Genomic DNA, 15,000 nt, shown 5'->3' with positions numbered 1-15,000 from the left:
CCATCTCAGAAGACATCAACTTACAGACACTCAAACACACACAGACACACACACAGAAACACACACACACAGACACACACACACAGAAACACACACACAGACACACACACACACACACACACACAGACACACACACACACACAGAAACACACACACACACACACACACACACACACACTAGAGCCCGACCGATAAAGGATTTTGAAGGCCGATACCGATCACACAAATATTTGTTGATTTAAAAATCCGATTATCCGGGATATATATTTTTTCAGTGGCGCAACAAAACATTAAACAGATTTCCCTAACATTAGTTATTTGTAGTTATTTATGAGTATTGACTAAAAATAATATGATAGCATTTCAAAACAAACTTGTTTATTTTTTTAAATAATATTGTCACAGTGGAACAGAGGAACATCAAAATATATTAAAGTTCTGATAAATAAAATGTATAAAAATAGAAACTTAAGATATGAAACTTAGTCTTTTGAACAAAAACATAATAATAACAACAACAACCAAATCAAAGTTACCAGTATTAAAAGACTTATCATTAAACAAGATAAAGGTCACTCTTAAATGTTTGAGTGTGCGTGTGTAATAATTAGTCCCTATTGCCTTATAAGCTACCTTATAATTACAATGTCAGCTTGCTTATCCCTTTACCTGCACTCTTAAAATTATTTCCATCAAGCTACATCAAACCATTTTCAATCATCAGTTGCTGCCTGCCTTCTAAAACCTACTATTTAGTGATCTAAATCCATTATGTAACTTGTTAATGCTCTGGCTGAGCGACAGTCTGAAACGCGACACTTGGCGTCATTGGATTTTCACCTGCGTGTAAAGAAAAAGCTAACTTTATGCACAAGCTACGTTTTGCACAAGCTACGTTTGATACTTTTTTTCCCTATGTCTAAATGTTGACTCCTCGCACGTCTAACTTACATTTTACAATGCAGGGACTGTAACTACAGATATACTAGTTATAAATCATTACTTTATTTAGGCAGAATAAGTTCGTTGTGGTTTCCAAGCTCATTAATGTTGCGTTAGCGGTCTTCCACTGATATTCATGGCAGCTAGCTTTGTGGTTAGCTAGTCTATGGTGAGCCCTAATTTAGCAATGGATAACGTCATACTGCAAATTGTAAAACATACGGCTTTCAAAATAACAGGCGGGGAGAGATGATCGTCTCACTGCTATAACTGTCAGCTATTAAAGAAATACATCTTCAGTCACATTGTCAAAAGTTAAAAGGACAGACAGTCAACTACACTGTAACAACGTAACGTAATTACTAGCTAATTCCGCTTCACTCTCGGCTTATTTAACAGCATCAAAACTGGACATTGTTTTCACGAATTTTGTCATGCTTATTTGAGTTAAGAGAACTGATGGGGATGTTCTTTTAATTGTTATTTCAAGCAATGTATGTCTCGTGACCAAATCACCATGAACACACTTCACTGATGATCTCACTTTCGCGGGATAACTGGTTCTCTCTGCCCGACTCTGGCTGGATCAGCAGGTTGCAGGATGTGTGGCGCGTTATACACGAGTGTTGCCAGCAGGGACGGTGTAGAGTGTCCTCTGGTGAACAAACTATACAACGCCAACACTCATGACATGGTTGAAGGGTGTTTCGTCCGTTTTTATTTTATTTTTAAAATATTCATTTGCTCGGCCATTATAAATGCCGATACCGATAGTTTGGAAAATGCCTAATATCGGCCAATAAATCGGTCGGGCTCTAACACACACACAGACAGACACAGACACACACACACACACACACAGACAGACACACACACACACACAAAGACAGACACACACACACACACACCCTCTGTAGCATGAGCAGCAGGTTGTTCTTCTCCTTCATGAAGGTGTCCTTCTCCTTCTGGGCCTGCTGATTGATTTGAGCCCACTGCTTCTTCAGAGTCAGCAGCCTCTCCTGAACAAATACACACATTAGCACACACACACATCAACACACACACACACACACACACACACACACACACACACACATTAGCACACAACACACACACACACACACACACACACACACACACACACACACATCAACACACACACACACACACCTTCAGGTGTGGACGGCCCTCTTGGTAATCACTGGTCTCCCGCAGCAGCTGCTGGGTCCTAGTGTCCTTCTCCTCGTCCTGCCGACTCTCCCTCTCCAGCTGCTGGAACTCCAGATCCTCAAACCGCTTCGCCTCCACCTCTAGCACCTCAGAGTCCTGGCAGGAGCACACACACACACACACATACACATGCATGCAGACTCTGAATCTCCTGATCACATTTCCAATCCACAGATAAGACATCAGCCTCTGTGTACCCCCCCCCCCACCCCCTTCATCTGAGGAGAGTGCACATTGTGGGCTGGAGGACCCTGCTGGCCTTATGGGAAGCCCAGCCCTGGGATGGAGGCCTTTGTTTCTATGGTAATGGAACAGAGCTCTGGAGCCTCTCTGGGGACTGTGTGAAGCAGGAAGAGAAGACATGCGACTGGATCTTTAGAGAAGAGGAGGAGGAAGAGGAGGATAAGGAGGAGGAGGAGGAAGGGGAGGAGCAGGAAGAGGAGGAGGAGGAGGAAGAGGAGGAGGAAGAGGAAGAGGAGGAGGAGGAGGAAGGAGGAGGAAGAGGAGGAGGAGGAAGGGGAGGATGAGGAAGAGGAGGAGGAGGAGGAGGAGGAAGAGGAGGAGGGTGCCCCTTCAGACAAAACAAGGAAGTAGCACAAAGGACTAGGGTTGGGTACCCATCGCATTTGAACCAATATCGGTGCCTGTGCCTGAGGGTTGGGTACCCATCGCATTTGAACCAATATCGGTGCCTGTGCCTGAGGGTTGGGTAATATCGGAGGTTCGGTGTCGGTATTCAATGGTACTTTTTTCGGTACCCTACCCTTACTGAATCCGTAACACCTTGTTTGTAACAACTACCACATTTAATTAAAGTTGCAAAAAATTGGATTTGTAAATTGAGAATGTTTTTAACACAATACAAACCCCTCTCATTCCTAAAGTATGAACAGTGGATAGTAATTTTTTTTAAAGGCTCAATCAAACTCAAACATAGAACAAATAATTAGTCCATTAGGGTTATGGCTATTTTATAAAAGGCAATCCTTCCACTTTTGTAGTGTTTTATGCAATTTAACAGTAGCCTAGGTTATTATCCCCTCCTTCCCAGTTCCATTGTTCAAGTTACTTAGCTTCAGTCAGTCTCTACACAGGCGTGCATAGTAGGCTGGTGAGTTTGGTCGTTCGGTTATTCTTTGATAAATAAAACATTCCATGCCAACGTGAATTTGAACATAGCTCGTTTTAATACAGCGCACTGTCCCACCTTAAAACGCTATGGATACCCTTTTAGGTTATCTGTTTTTGTAGGCTAACCAGCAAACTATAGCGTACAAAATGAACCGATTCCATCTTCAGTTCGTCTTGTATTTAATAATCAAATTGAAACATTACATCGGGGGAAGTGAATCCGTTAAATATGCCCTTCCACTGAGTCCTATTTCCTAGCCACCATACGTTTAAATAGCATTAAAATGTTGTTTTCCTGTCACATGCTTTAAGCTGTGTTAAGTCTTGTTTTACCGTTTTGAATGGATTCAGCTCACTCGCAATTCAGAACGATGGGTGCATTTCATAGAACTTCGTCAACTGTGCTATTATTCTTACTAGGGATACTATTCTGATCCGCTCCTGGCGCAATACACACAAGTTTAAATGGTGCATATTAAGTTAGCCATAATAACTTTCGCTTTTGAGACAGACATAACGTTACACTCAGACACAAGCTCAGATGGCGCACTCCGCTCCTGATGCACATAAAATTCCCGAAATTTCGATTTCATGTGAACCAATACCGACGTGATTGGGTCGGTACCGGTGAAAGTACAGGGGCCGGTACCGACCTTACACAGGACAGACGATGAAGAGGTCACATGACAGGAAGTGGAGAGGGATACCAGGGAGGGGAGTAGGAAAGAGTCAATGAATGGAATGTAAGAAGAGGCAACACGGCAGAAAGTCATCATAAGTCATGTGACCGAACAGGCAGGGGGAGCGGTTATCCGACAGAGTAGGTGTGGATTATGTGACAGGAAGTGGGCAGGGGTCACATGATAGGAAGTGCAATGCAGACAGGAACAGGGAAGAGGTCACATGACAGGAAGTGCTGCGTGGACATGAAGTGGTCTGCGGCCTGTATACCCTGTGGAGCTGAAGCTGCAGCTGCTCCCTGAGTGCCTCTGGGCAGGAGTCCAGCTGAGCTCGCTGATCTGAGAGCTGCTCGGACAAACGCTCCACACGGCCTCTCTCAGACTCCAGCAGCGCTCTACCCTGCACACACACACACACACACACACACACACACACATGGACACACACACATATATGGACATACAGACACACATGGACACACGCATACACACACATGGACACACATGGACACACACATATGGACATGGACACACACACAAATGGACACACACACACACACACACACACACACACACACATATGGACATTGACAAACACGCACATGAGGACACACAGTCATACATAGGGACACACACATATAGACATGGACACATACACAAATGGACACACACACACACACACACACACACACACACATATGGACATTGACAAACACGCACATGAGGACGCACAGTCATACATGGGGACGCATACATATAGACATAGACACACACACACATGGACACACAGAAACACACATGGACACGGACACTGACACACACACACACGGACATAGACACGGACACATACACAAATGTACAAACACACACACACACACACACAGACATAGACAAGGACAAGGACATACACAGACTCAAAAACCAAAACACACACCCACACACACAAACAGACACACACACAAACACAGACAAGACAGAGAGAGACCAAAGAGTGGGTTAGTAAGGACGGCAGGGAGAGGCCAAGCAGTGGAGATCTACTGAGGGCAGACCATTAGACAGAGAGGCCTCCAGAGAACCCAGGACACTCAAATGGCCACTAGCAACGCTGCGCACCCACAGCATAACACATTAACTAGCGATGCGCACCCATAACATACAGTGTTTCCTCTACGTTTATTTCAGCATGGCGGCCCCCCACAGTTTAATTAATACCGCCACGGTATCAGAATCAGGGCAGACGCACATTTGCTTTTTAAATAATCCTGTGATGTATCCTCCCCTGCTGGCTGCCGCTCACATTGCAATTTAACAATAAGTAGCCTAAACTAGTCAGAGGTTATTAAGGCCCGTCCAGTTTCAGTTCACATATTATATATTGTATTGATGTAGCCTATTTAAAGCATTAACTTTCTTCTCAGCGTTTCCTCTTCATTTAGCGGTGCCACTGCTTCAGAATTAGGGGAGACGCAAAATATTGTCTGGAAGCATAGTAGGCTAAATGCCCTCCGCTGGCTGCTGAAAATTGCATTTTAAGAGTAAACAGCAATGCTAATCCGAGGTAGGCCTACCTGTCTAGTTTTATTCCATAAATATATTGTTTTTATAGACGTTAGTGGCATGCGCTATCAAGAGCTTCCATGTGCTACGCATGTTCGTCAACATCGCAAAAACTACAATTTTCGCAAACTTGGTGGAAAGGTGTAGCACAAGCCAAGGAAAACCCATTCATTTCTGAAGCTGATCGTATAAAGTATTTCCCATTTCGTAGTCTATAGGCCTAAGCTCGCTCGCAACAACAGCAAAAATGAAACTGGAGAGGATGTCTCCGCGAAGACACCGCTGTTACATTAGATGCGCACTCAATCGGCGGTAATCGGCCTTGATAAAAAAGCAACGACTGCTGGTAGTAACAAAGGTAAATTGCAGAAACATTTTGTATGCACTCGCAGTGATGGCCTAGTAGGCCTAATGTGAATCGCGGACTATAAAGTAAAGGAGATTTGCACCAAATAAAGACAGTGTTGTGGGTTGTGTTTTTACAACGTGTTGGTACAAAACTTAATTTCTGTTATAAACGAAGTAAGCTAAGCGTTTCTCCATTGTCAACTACCGCCATGTTCAAGCGTTCAAGTGACATGTGGTTTAATGCATGGGTTACCGTGATGTGAGTCAGACAGAAGATGGGCCTGACTTAGTTCCTAAATCCTGTCACTCTCTAGTCACGTTAGGCTAAATGGTGTGATTAGAAACTAGAAAAAAAAACATCCCGGGAGCCGGGAGTGACACCCGAACAGTTTTTTCATGCTAACTTTTTTAACTCCGCTGCCACCACTGTTAAAAAAAATTCTAGAGGAAACACTGACATAACACACATTAACTAGCGCTGTGCACCCATAACATAACACATTAACTAGCGATGCGCATCCATAACATAACACACATTAACTAGCGATGCGCACCCATAACATAACACACATTAACTAGCGCTGCGCACCCAAAACATAACTAGCACTGTGCACCCATAACATAAATCACATTAACTAGCGTCAGCACCCATAACATAACACACATTAACTAGCGCTGCGCCGATGACATAACACATTAACTAGCGTCAGCACCCATAAAACAACACATTAACTAGCGTTAGCACCCATAACATCACACATTTACTAGCGCTGCGCACCCATAACATAACACATTAACTAGCGCTGCGCACCCATAACATAATACATTAACTAGCCTCAGCACCCATAACACAACACATTAACTAGCGTTAGCACCCATAACATAACACACATTAACTAGCGTCATCACCCATAACATAACTAGCGCTGCACACCCATAACATAACCATTAACTAGCGTTAGCACCCATAACATAATAAATTAACTAGCGCTGCGCACCTATAACACAACACATTAACTAGCGTCAGCACCCATAACATAACACATTAACTAGCATCAGCGCCCATAAAACAACACATTAACTAGTGTTAGTGAAATTCATTCTGGACTCTCTATCCGACCACATAAAGACCTCGGGATACTTCGGTTTGGCTTTAGGGACCCTCTACTCACTACCACGTAAGTGCAATGTTGTTTGGAACTGTAGAAGAGGTATAAAAATAGCGTTTTGTAGCGGCGAAATAATATGCCCTTCTCACTTCCATGCTAACGAGCTTTGACTAAAAACGGTAACATCGAACTTTCTCAAAACACATCCGAATGACATGATTTGGATGTCAACTCAACGTATGTACTCCCAATCATCCGTAAATCGATCTAAAGTGCATTTTACTCCGGATAATTCCTTTAACTAGCGCTGCGCACCCATAAAACAACACATTAACTAGCGTTAGCACCCATAACATAACACATTAACTAGCGTCAGAGTTTGAGTATGGCCACTAGCAATGCTGCGCACCCATAACATAACACATTAACTAATGTCAGCCTTTGAGTACGTCTACGAGTTGATACTGATCAAATTACACCGTTATGGATGAGACAAAAATGGATATTTGCATGAAACTGACATTTCCATTCTTCCTTTCTCCTCCTCTCCCTCCCTTTTTTCCTTTCTCCTTCTCTCCCTCTCTCTCTCTCTCTTTCTCTTAAAGTTGAGTATGTTGCCAGGTAGTGTCCCTGCGGAGCTGTGGTGTCTCCATGGTTACCTGAGCTTTGTCGTCTGCGCTGTTCTTCTCCACGGCGGACATCTTCTCGTTGAGTTTGTCCAGCTGCTCGCGCTCCCGCTGGAGCTGCACCATCTCAGAGTCCTGCTCACCCTCCAGCAGAGCCTTCTCCACCTCCATCTGGGACGGAGAGATGGAGAGAGAGAGATGGAGAGAGGGAGAGAGAGACGGGGACGGAGAGATGGAGAGAGAGAGACAGGGATGGAGAGATGGAGAGAGAGAGTGGGACGGAGAGATGGAGGGAGGGAGGGAGGGAGGGAGGGAGAGAGAGTGATGAGAGGGGGAAAGAAAAAGGGGGGAGAGAGGAATTGAAGTAACTCCACCCAACGACCTACAGGCCCCACCCTTCCTGTTCAACCCCCCTCCGGACCCCACCCACCTGCCTGGCTAGCCCCACCCACCCCTATAACCGACCCCACCCACCTGCCTGCCTGGCCCGACCCACCCTTATGACCGACCCCACCCACCCCTATGAACAACCCCACCCACCTGCCTGGCTAGCCCCACCCACCCCTATGAACAACCCCACCCACCTGCCTGGCTAGCCCCACCCACCCCTATAACCGACCCCACCCACCTGCCTGCCTGGCTCGACCCACCCTTATGACCGACCCCACCCACCTGTCCTTTAGACTCCACCTACATCTGTGATAAACCACGCCCACCTCTCTGGCAGACCCCACATCAATGATGGGTCCCGCCCACCAACTGATTCCACCCACACTCCTGATAGACCTCACCCAGTTAGCTCTCCCTGACTCCACCCACCTCCCTGGTCCATCTGGTTGTACCCCCCTCCCGCTCACCTCCCTGATGGACTCCTCCATCTGGTTGTTGTCCCCCCCTGCTCACCTCCCTGATGGACTCCTCCATCTGGTTGTCCAGGTCCTTCACCTTCTGCTCCAGCTCCTCGATGTTGTTCAGCACCTGGATGCGCTCCTCCTCAATACGCGTCACTTCCTGTTTCAGCACCTGGATGCGATCCTCCTCAATACGCATCACTTCCTGTTTCAGCTGCATGCTCTCTGACGCCTGGTGATGACATAATTGGAGCTATTAAGAAAGTTTAACATAATACCCATAATCGATGCCCTAAACACACACACACACACACACACACACCCAGGCCCATCTGTGAAGCATGTGTGAGCCATCAGTCCTGATGAATGGCACTGGCGTTAGGTAATGTGTGGCTCTGGCAGCTCAGTGGAGGTAAGGGTGTAGGTGTGGACAAGGCAGCGGTTTAGACTCCTAACTCAGAGGTAAGGGTGGAGGTGTGGACAAGACAGCGGTTTAGAGGACTCCTAACTCAGAGGTAAGGGGTGGAGGTGTGGACAAGACACAGTTTAGAGGACTCCTAACTCAGAGGTAAGGGTGGAGGTGTGGACAAGGCAGCGGTTTAGACTCCTAACTCAGAGGTAAGGGTGGAGGTGTGGACAAGGCAGCAGTTTAGACTCTAACTCAGAGGTAGGGGGGTGGAGGTGTGGACAAGGCAGCGGTTTAGAGGACTCCTAATTCAGAGGTAAGGGTGGAGGTGTGGACAAGACAGCGGTTTAGAGGACTCCTAACTCAGAGGTAAGGGTGGAGGTGTGGACAAGGCAGCGGTTTAGAGGACTCCTAACTCAGAGGTAAGGGTGGAGGTGTGGACAAGGCAGCAGTTTAGAGGACTCCTAACTCAGAGGTAAGGGTGGAGGTGTGGACAAGGCAGCGGACTCCTAACTCTGCTAAGTCCATTAGCCGGCATACATTCCATAAGCAAAAGGAGGGGAGAGGGGGGGTCTGCAGTTCTAAAGGGCTGTGTGTAGTCTGCAGTTCTAAAGGGCTGTGTGTAGTCTGCAGTTCTAAAGGGCTGTGTGTAGTCTGGTGAAGTGAAATGAGTTCTCCACACAAGTCTGGGCTCCTCATGGAGACGGAACACACCTGTGTCTCTCATCAGACCCGTCTCACATTTTTCTCTCTCTTACTTTATTCTCCCCCTCTCTCCCTTTCTTTCTCTCTCTCTCTCTCACACACATGAACACACACACACACACACCCACACACACACACATGATATGGGAAAGCAACACATCTGCACTAAATGCAGCAAATCAGTGACTTTATTTTCCTGTGTATGCGTGCTTTGTGTGTGTGTGTGTTCATGTGTGTTAGATAGTGAGCCAATCAGTGACTTTATTTTCCTGTGTGTGTGTGTGTGTGTGTGTGTGTGTGTGTGTGTGTGTGTGTGTTCATGTGTGTTAGATAGTTCTTCAGGTTGAGCAGATTATTAGTAATGGTATTTTAAAGACTTCTCTTGGAACATTTGGGAAATCTTTAGGCCTTTCTCCACTTCAAACACATTTTTACTTTTTCCCCAACTTTCTGCATTCTGCTTTTCTCTTTCATGCACACACACACACACACACACACACACACACACACACACACACACACACACACCCAGTGCAATGCTGATGGGGATAAAGTCATTTCCTGTGCCCCTGTGTGAGAGCTGAAGCAGCATTCCCCTGAGAAAGGACATCAAAACCCAAACACACCATTAAGTCATTAGGGCTGGAAAACTACACCACCAGCCCTACACACACCACCAAGACTACACACACCACCAGGCCTACACACACACCATCAAGGCTACACACACCACCAAGACTACAAACACCACCAGGCCTACACACACCACCAGGCCTACACACACACCATCAAGACTACACACACCACCAGACTTACACACACACCAGGCCTACACACACACCATCAAGACTACACACTCCAGCAGACCTATACACACACCACCAGGCCTACACACACCACCAAGACTACACACACCACCAGGCCTACACACACCATCAAGACTACACACACCACCAGACTTACACACACACGCCAGGACTACACACACCACCAGACTTACACACACACCACTGTTACACACCACACCACAACACACACCACAACACAAACCACACCACAACACACACCACAGCACAACACACACCACAACACACACCACACCACAACACACACCACAGCACACACCACAACACACACCACACCACAACACACACCACACCACAACACACCACTGTTACACAGCACAGCACAACACACACCACACAACAACACACAACACAACACACACCACACCACAACACACACCACACCACAACACACACCACAGCACAACACACACCACAACACACACCACACCACAACACACACCACAACACACACCACTGTTACATAGCACACCACAACACACACCACTGTTACACATCACAGCACAGCACACACCACTGTTACACACCACAACACAACACACAGCACTGTTACACACTCAGGGTTTCCGCAACACACTCAGGGCCAGATGTACGTACATTTGCGAACGTAGCGTTATCAGTGCCTTGGCCAACCTGCAGAAACCGCACGCTATGACACTTATGTTAACGTCGTATTTATCAAACCTGCAGAAACCGCACGCTGTGACACTGTGATGTTAACGTCGTATTTATCAAACCTGGACTTCATCGGGTAAGCAGCGCCTTTCTCCGCCCCCTACCTCAATTTACCAATGTAACACACACACACACACACACACACACACACACACACACACACACACACACACACACGACACAGCACCAAGATATGGCACACACATGCACACACACACACATACACACACGACACAGCACCAAGATATGGCACACACACACACATGACACAGCACCATGATATGGCACACACACACACACACAAACCACGACACAGCACCAAGACATGAAAGGTAAACCTCCAGCTTGGCTTGCTCTGTGTTTACTGGTGGCATTCTTTCACACACTCACACATGCACACACACACATACACACTCACACCAAACACACACACACACACAAGCACACACAGACGCACACATGCACACACACACGCACATACACACACACACGCATAGCTAAATTCCAAAGTGCTGAATAGTTTCCACTAGCTCATGAAGCATCTCCTAACACAACAACATTAGAGGTGACCAGACAGAGAAGTTCCATGAAAACGACTAAATGAGGCCGACATCAGGGCCCAAAGACACACACACACACACACACACATCAGGGGAAAAAAAACACACACACACACACACATCAGGGCCCAAAGAATGTGCAAAGAACCTCACTTACAGAACCTTAAAATAGCAGATTTCATGACCTATAACTAGAGAAGCAGGCATAAAGTCCCTGTGTCACTCACACACACCAGTGTTCCCATACATTGACTAATCTGTGGCCGAGCCACAAAAAAAAATCGGCCGCCACAGATGAATATTCTATGTTTAATTTAATTTAAATTAAATATCAGGTCAAATCCTTGCATTGCCATTGAGCTGCACTTTTCACATACGCCCAGCCTTTCCTTGCCCGCCCGCTTTGAGTAGCCCGCTGCCCTCCTCTGCATGTGCACTTAACAAAATATTCCACGATTGTTGAAGGATTGTTGTTGCCACATAGAAGCATTGCATAGAAGGCGTCTGGCTAAATTGCTATTAAATCCGGCTTAGCATCGTGACCATGCTGCGCCAAATTTGTTCAAAACTGCTGCATTGAAGTGAACTCTGCTAAGGTCTTATCACAACATAGTAGGCTACATTAAACTAATTTAAGTTATGAAATCAAGCAGTATCTCAAAGCTAACGTTAGAATACTGTTTGGATGTCGAATTTAGCATGCTTAGTCTACTACAGCTGCTTGTCAATTTCGTTGAAGGGCTCATTTTATTGACTCTGACACTGAATGTTTGCAAAATCCCGATGTAAATGGAAAAGTGTTTTCCAAAATTCAAAAGTGCTTGTCCCAAAGAGAAGTAATGAACCTTTATTTTAACCCCCTTGTCAAAGTCAGCTACCGCCACAAATTAAATCCAATTACTGCACACACATACTCTCTCTCTCTCACACACACACAATTGGTAATTGGTTATGTATTCTGCTCTCTCTCTCTCAAATTACACTTTATTGGCATGAATGAATAAAATCTTTATTGCCAAAGCTACAGGTTTGACATATTAGGCACTGACTGAAATTAACATTTAATAACTTAGCAATTCAGTAGGGTGTATTATTTAGCAATTTAGTAAGGTGTATTATTTAGTAATTTAGTAGGGTGTTTTTTATTTAGTCATTTAGTAGGGTGTATTATTTAGTCATTTAGTAGGGTGTATTATTTAGTAGGGTGTATTATTTAGCAATTTAGTAGGGTGTATTATTTAGTAATTTAGTAGGGTGTATTATTTAGTAATTACGTAGGGTATATTATTGAACATTTAGCAAATTAGTAGGGTGTATTATTTAGTAATTTAGTAGGGTGTATTATTTAGTAATTTAGTAGAGTGTATTATTTAGAAATTTAGTAGGGTGTATTATTTAGTAATTTAGTAGTAATTTAGTAGGGTGTATTATTTAGTAATTAATTATTAATATAATATATAATAAGCTGGCAATACTGTCTCTCTATCTCTTTTTCTGTCTAACAACATGCCTTCAGAGCAGCTGTGATCCTTACCTTGTTGTGTAGGCTAAGGGGAGGTGAGTGTGTGTGTGTGTGTGTGTGTGTGACGGCTGTGGTCCCTCACCTTGTTGTGCAGGCTGAGGGGCGGGGGTGTGTGCGTGTGTGTGTGTGTGTGTGTGTGTGTGTGACTGCTGTGGTCCCTCACCTTGTTGTGCAGGCTGAGGGGCAGGGGGTGTGTGCGTGTGTGTGTGTGTCAGTCGGGGGGTGTGTGTGTGTGTGTGTGTGTGTGACGGCTGTGGTCCCTCACCTTGTTGTGCAGGCTGAGGGGGCAGGGGTGTGTGCGTGTGTGTGTGACAGCTGTGGTCCCTCACCTTGTTGTGCAGGCTGAGGGGGCAGGGGAGTGTGGTGTGTGTGTGTGTGTGTGACCGCTGTGGTCCTCACCTTGTTGTGCAGGCTGAGGGCAGGGGTGTGTGCGTGTGTGTGTGTGTGTGTGTGTGTGTGACCGCTGTGGTCCTCACCTTGTTGTGCAGGCTGAGGGCAGGGGAGTGTGTGCGTGTGTGTGTGTGTGTGTGTGTGTGTGTGACGCTGTGGTCCCTCCTTGTTATTGCAGGCTGAGGGCAGGGGGTGTGTGTGTGTGTGTGTGTGTGTGTGTGACCGCTGTGGTCCTCACCTTGTTGTGCAGGCTGAGGGCAGGGGAGTGTGTGCGTGTGTGTGCGTGTGTGTGTGTGTGACCACTGTGGTCCTCACCTTGTTGTGCAGGCTGAGGGCAGGGGAGTGTGTGTGTGTGTGCGCTTGTGTGCGTGTGACCGCTGTGGTCCTCACCTTGTTGTGCAGGCTGAGAGCAGGGGAGTGTGTGCGTGTGTGTGTGAGTGGGTGTGTGTGTGACCGCTGTGGTCCTCACCTTGTTGTGCAGGCTGAGGGGCAGGGGGAGTATGTGCGTGTGTGTGTGACGCTGTGGTCCCTCACTGCTGTTGTGCAGGCTGAGGGCAGGGGGAGTGTGTGTGTGTGTGTGTGTGTGTGTGTGTGTGTGTGTGTGTGTGTGTGTGTGTGTGTGTGTGACCGCTATGGTCCTCACCTTGTTGTGCAGGCTGAGGGCAGGGGAGTGTGTGCGTGGGTCTCTGTGGCCACTGTTGCCGCTGTGTCTGCGCGGTCGCACCTGCGTCTGGCCTTCACGCGAGCTCTTGGTCCCGAAGCCGTTCTCCCCCGTTGTCCCGGCAACTGACCCAGCGGTGGAGCCGGCCGGCGTGTCGGAGAACACGGACTCGTCGTCGGACACCTGCAGCTTCTCCAGCTCCCGGTTGATCTTCTCCAGGTCCGTCACCACGGAAACATTCGGAGCCTTGTGTTCCGTGGCCCCGCCCAGCTCTGAGCACAGGTTGAGGATCGTCTCAAGACGCTGACGCTCCTGTAGTCACACACACACACACACACGCGCACGCACACACACACACACACACACACACACATACCACGCACACACACCGCACACACACACACACACACACGCACACACACACACACAAACACACACACACATACCACGCACACACACCACGCACACACACACACACACACACCATACACACCATGCACACACCACGCACACACACACCACGCACACACACACCACGCACACACACACACACACACCATGGACCTGCGACACACACACACGACACACACACACACCTGCGCACACACAGACAGACACACACACACACGCTGGCACAAGACACACAAACTACACACACACACACCACACACACACACACACACCACACACACACACACACACACACACACACCACACGCACAAACACACACACACACCACA

At 46.8% G+C, this 15,000-nt stretch overlaps 1 protein-coding gene across 1 annotated transcript in view; it reads right to left on the bottom strand.

Moving 5' to 3' along the window:
* The window catches only part of LOC125285563 (pleckstrin homology-like domain family B member 2), a 41,787-nt gene that overhangs the window by 17,534 nt on the left and 9,253 nt on the right, over positions 1–15,000 (bottom strand). Inside the window, 6 exon segments of the mRNA XM_048230086.1 lie at positions 1,851–1,961; positions 2,113–2,268; positions 4,255–4,383; positions 7,657–7,794; positions 8,527–8,706; positions 14,242–14,571. Coding sequence (XP_048086043.1) covers positions 1,851–1,961; positions 2,113–2,268; positions 4,255–4,383; positions 7,657–7,794; positions 8,527–8,706; positions 14,242–14,571 — 1,044 coding nt within the window.

This window comes from Alosa alosa, chromosome 2 (genome assembly GCF_017589495.1).
Source record: "Alosa alosa isolate M-15738 ecotype Scorff River chromosome 2, AALO_Geno_1.1, whole genome shotgun sequence".
NCBI lineage: Eukaryota > Metazoa > Chordata > Actinopteri > Clupeiformes > Clupeidae > Alosa > Alosa alosa.
This window is presented reverse-complemented; position numbering and strand designations above follow the sequence as displayed.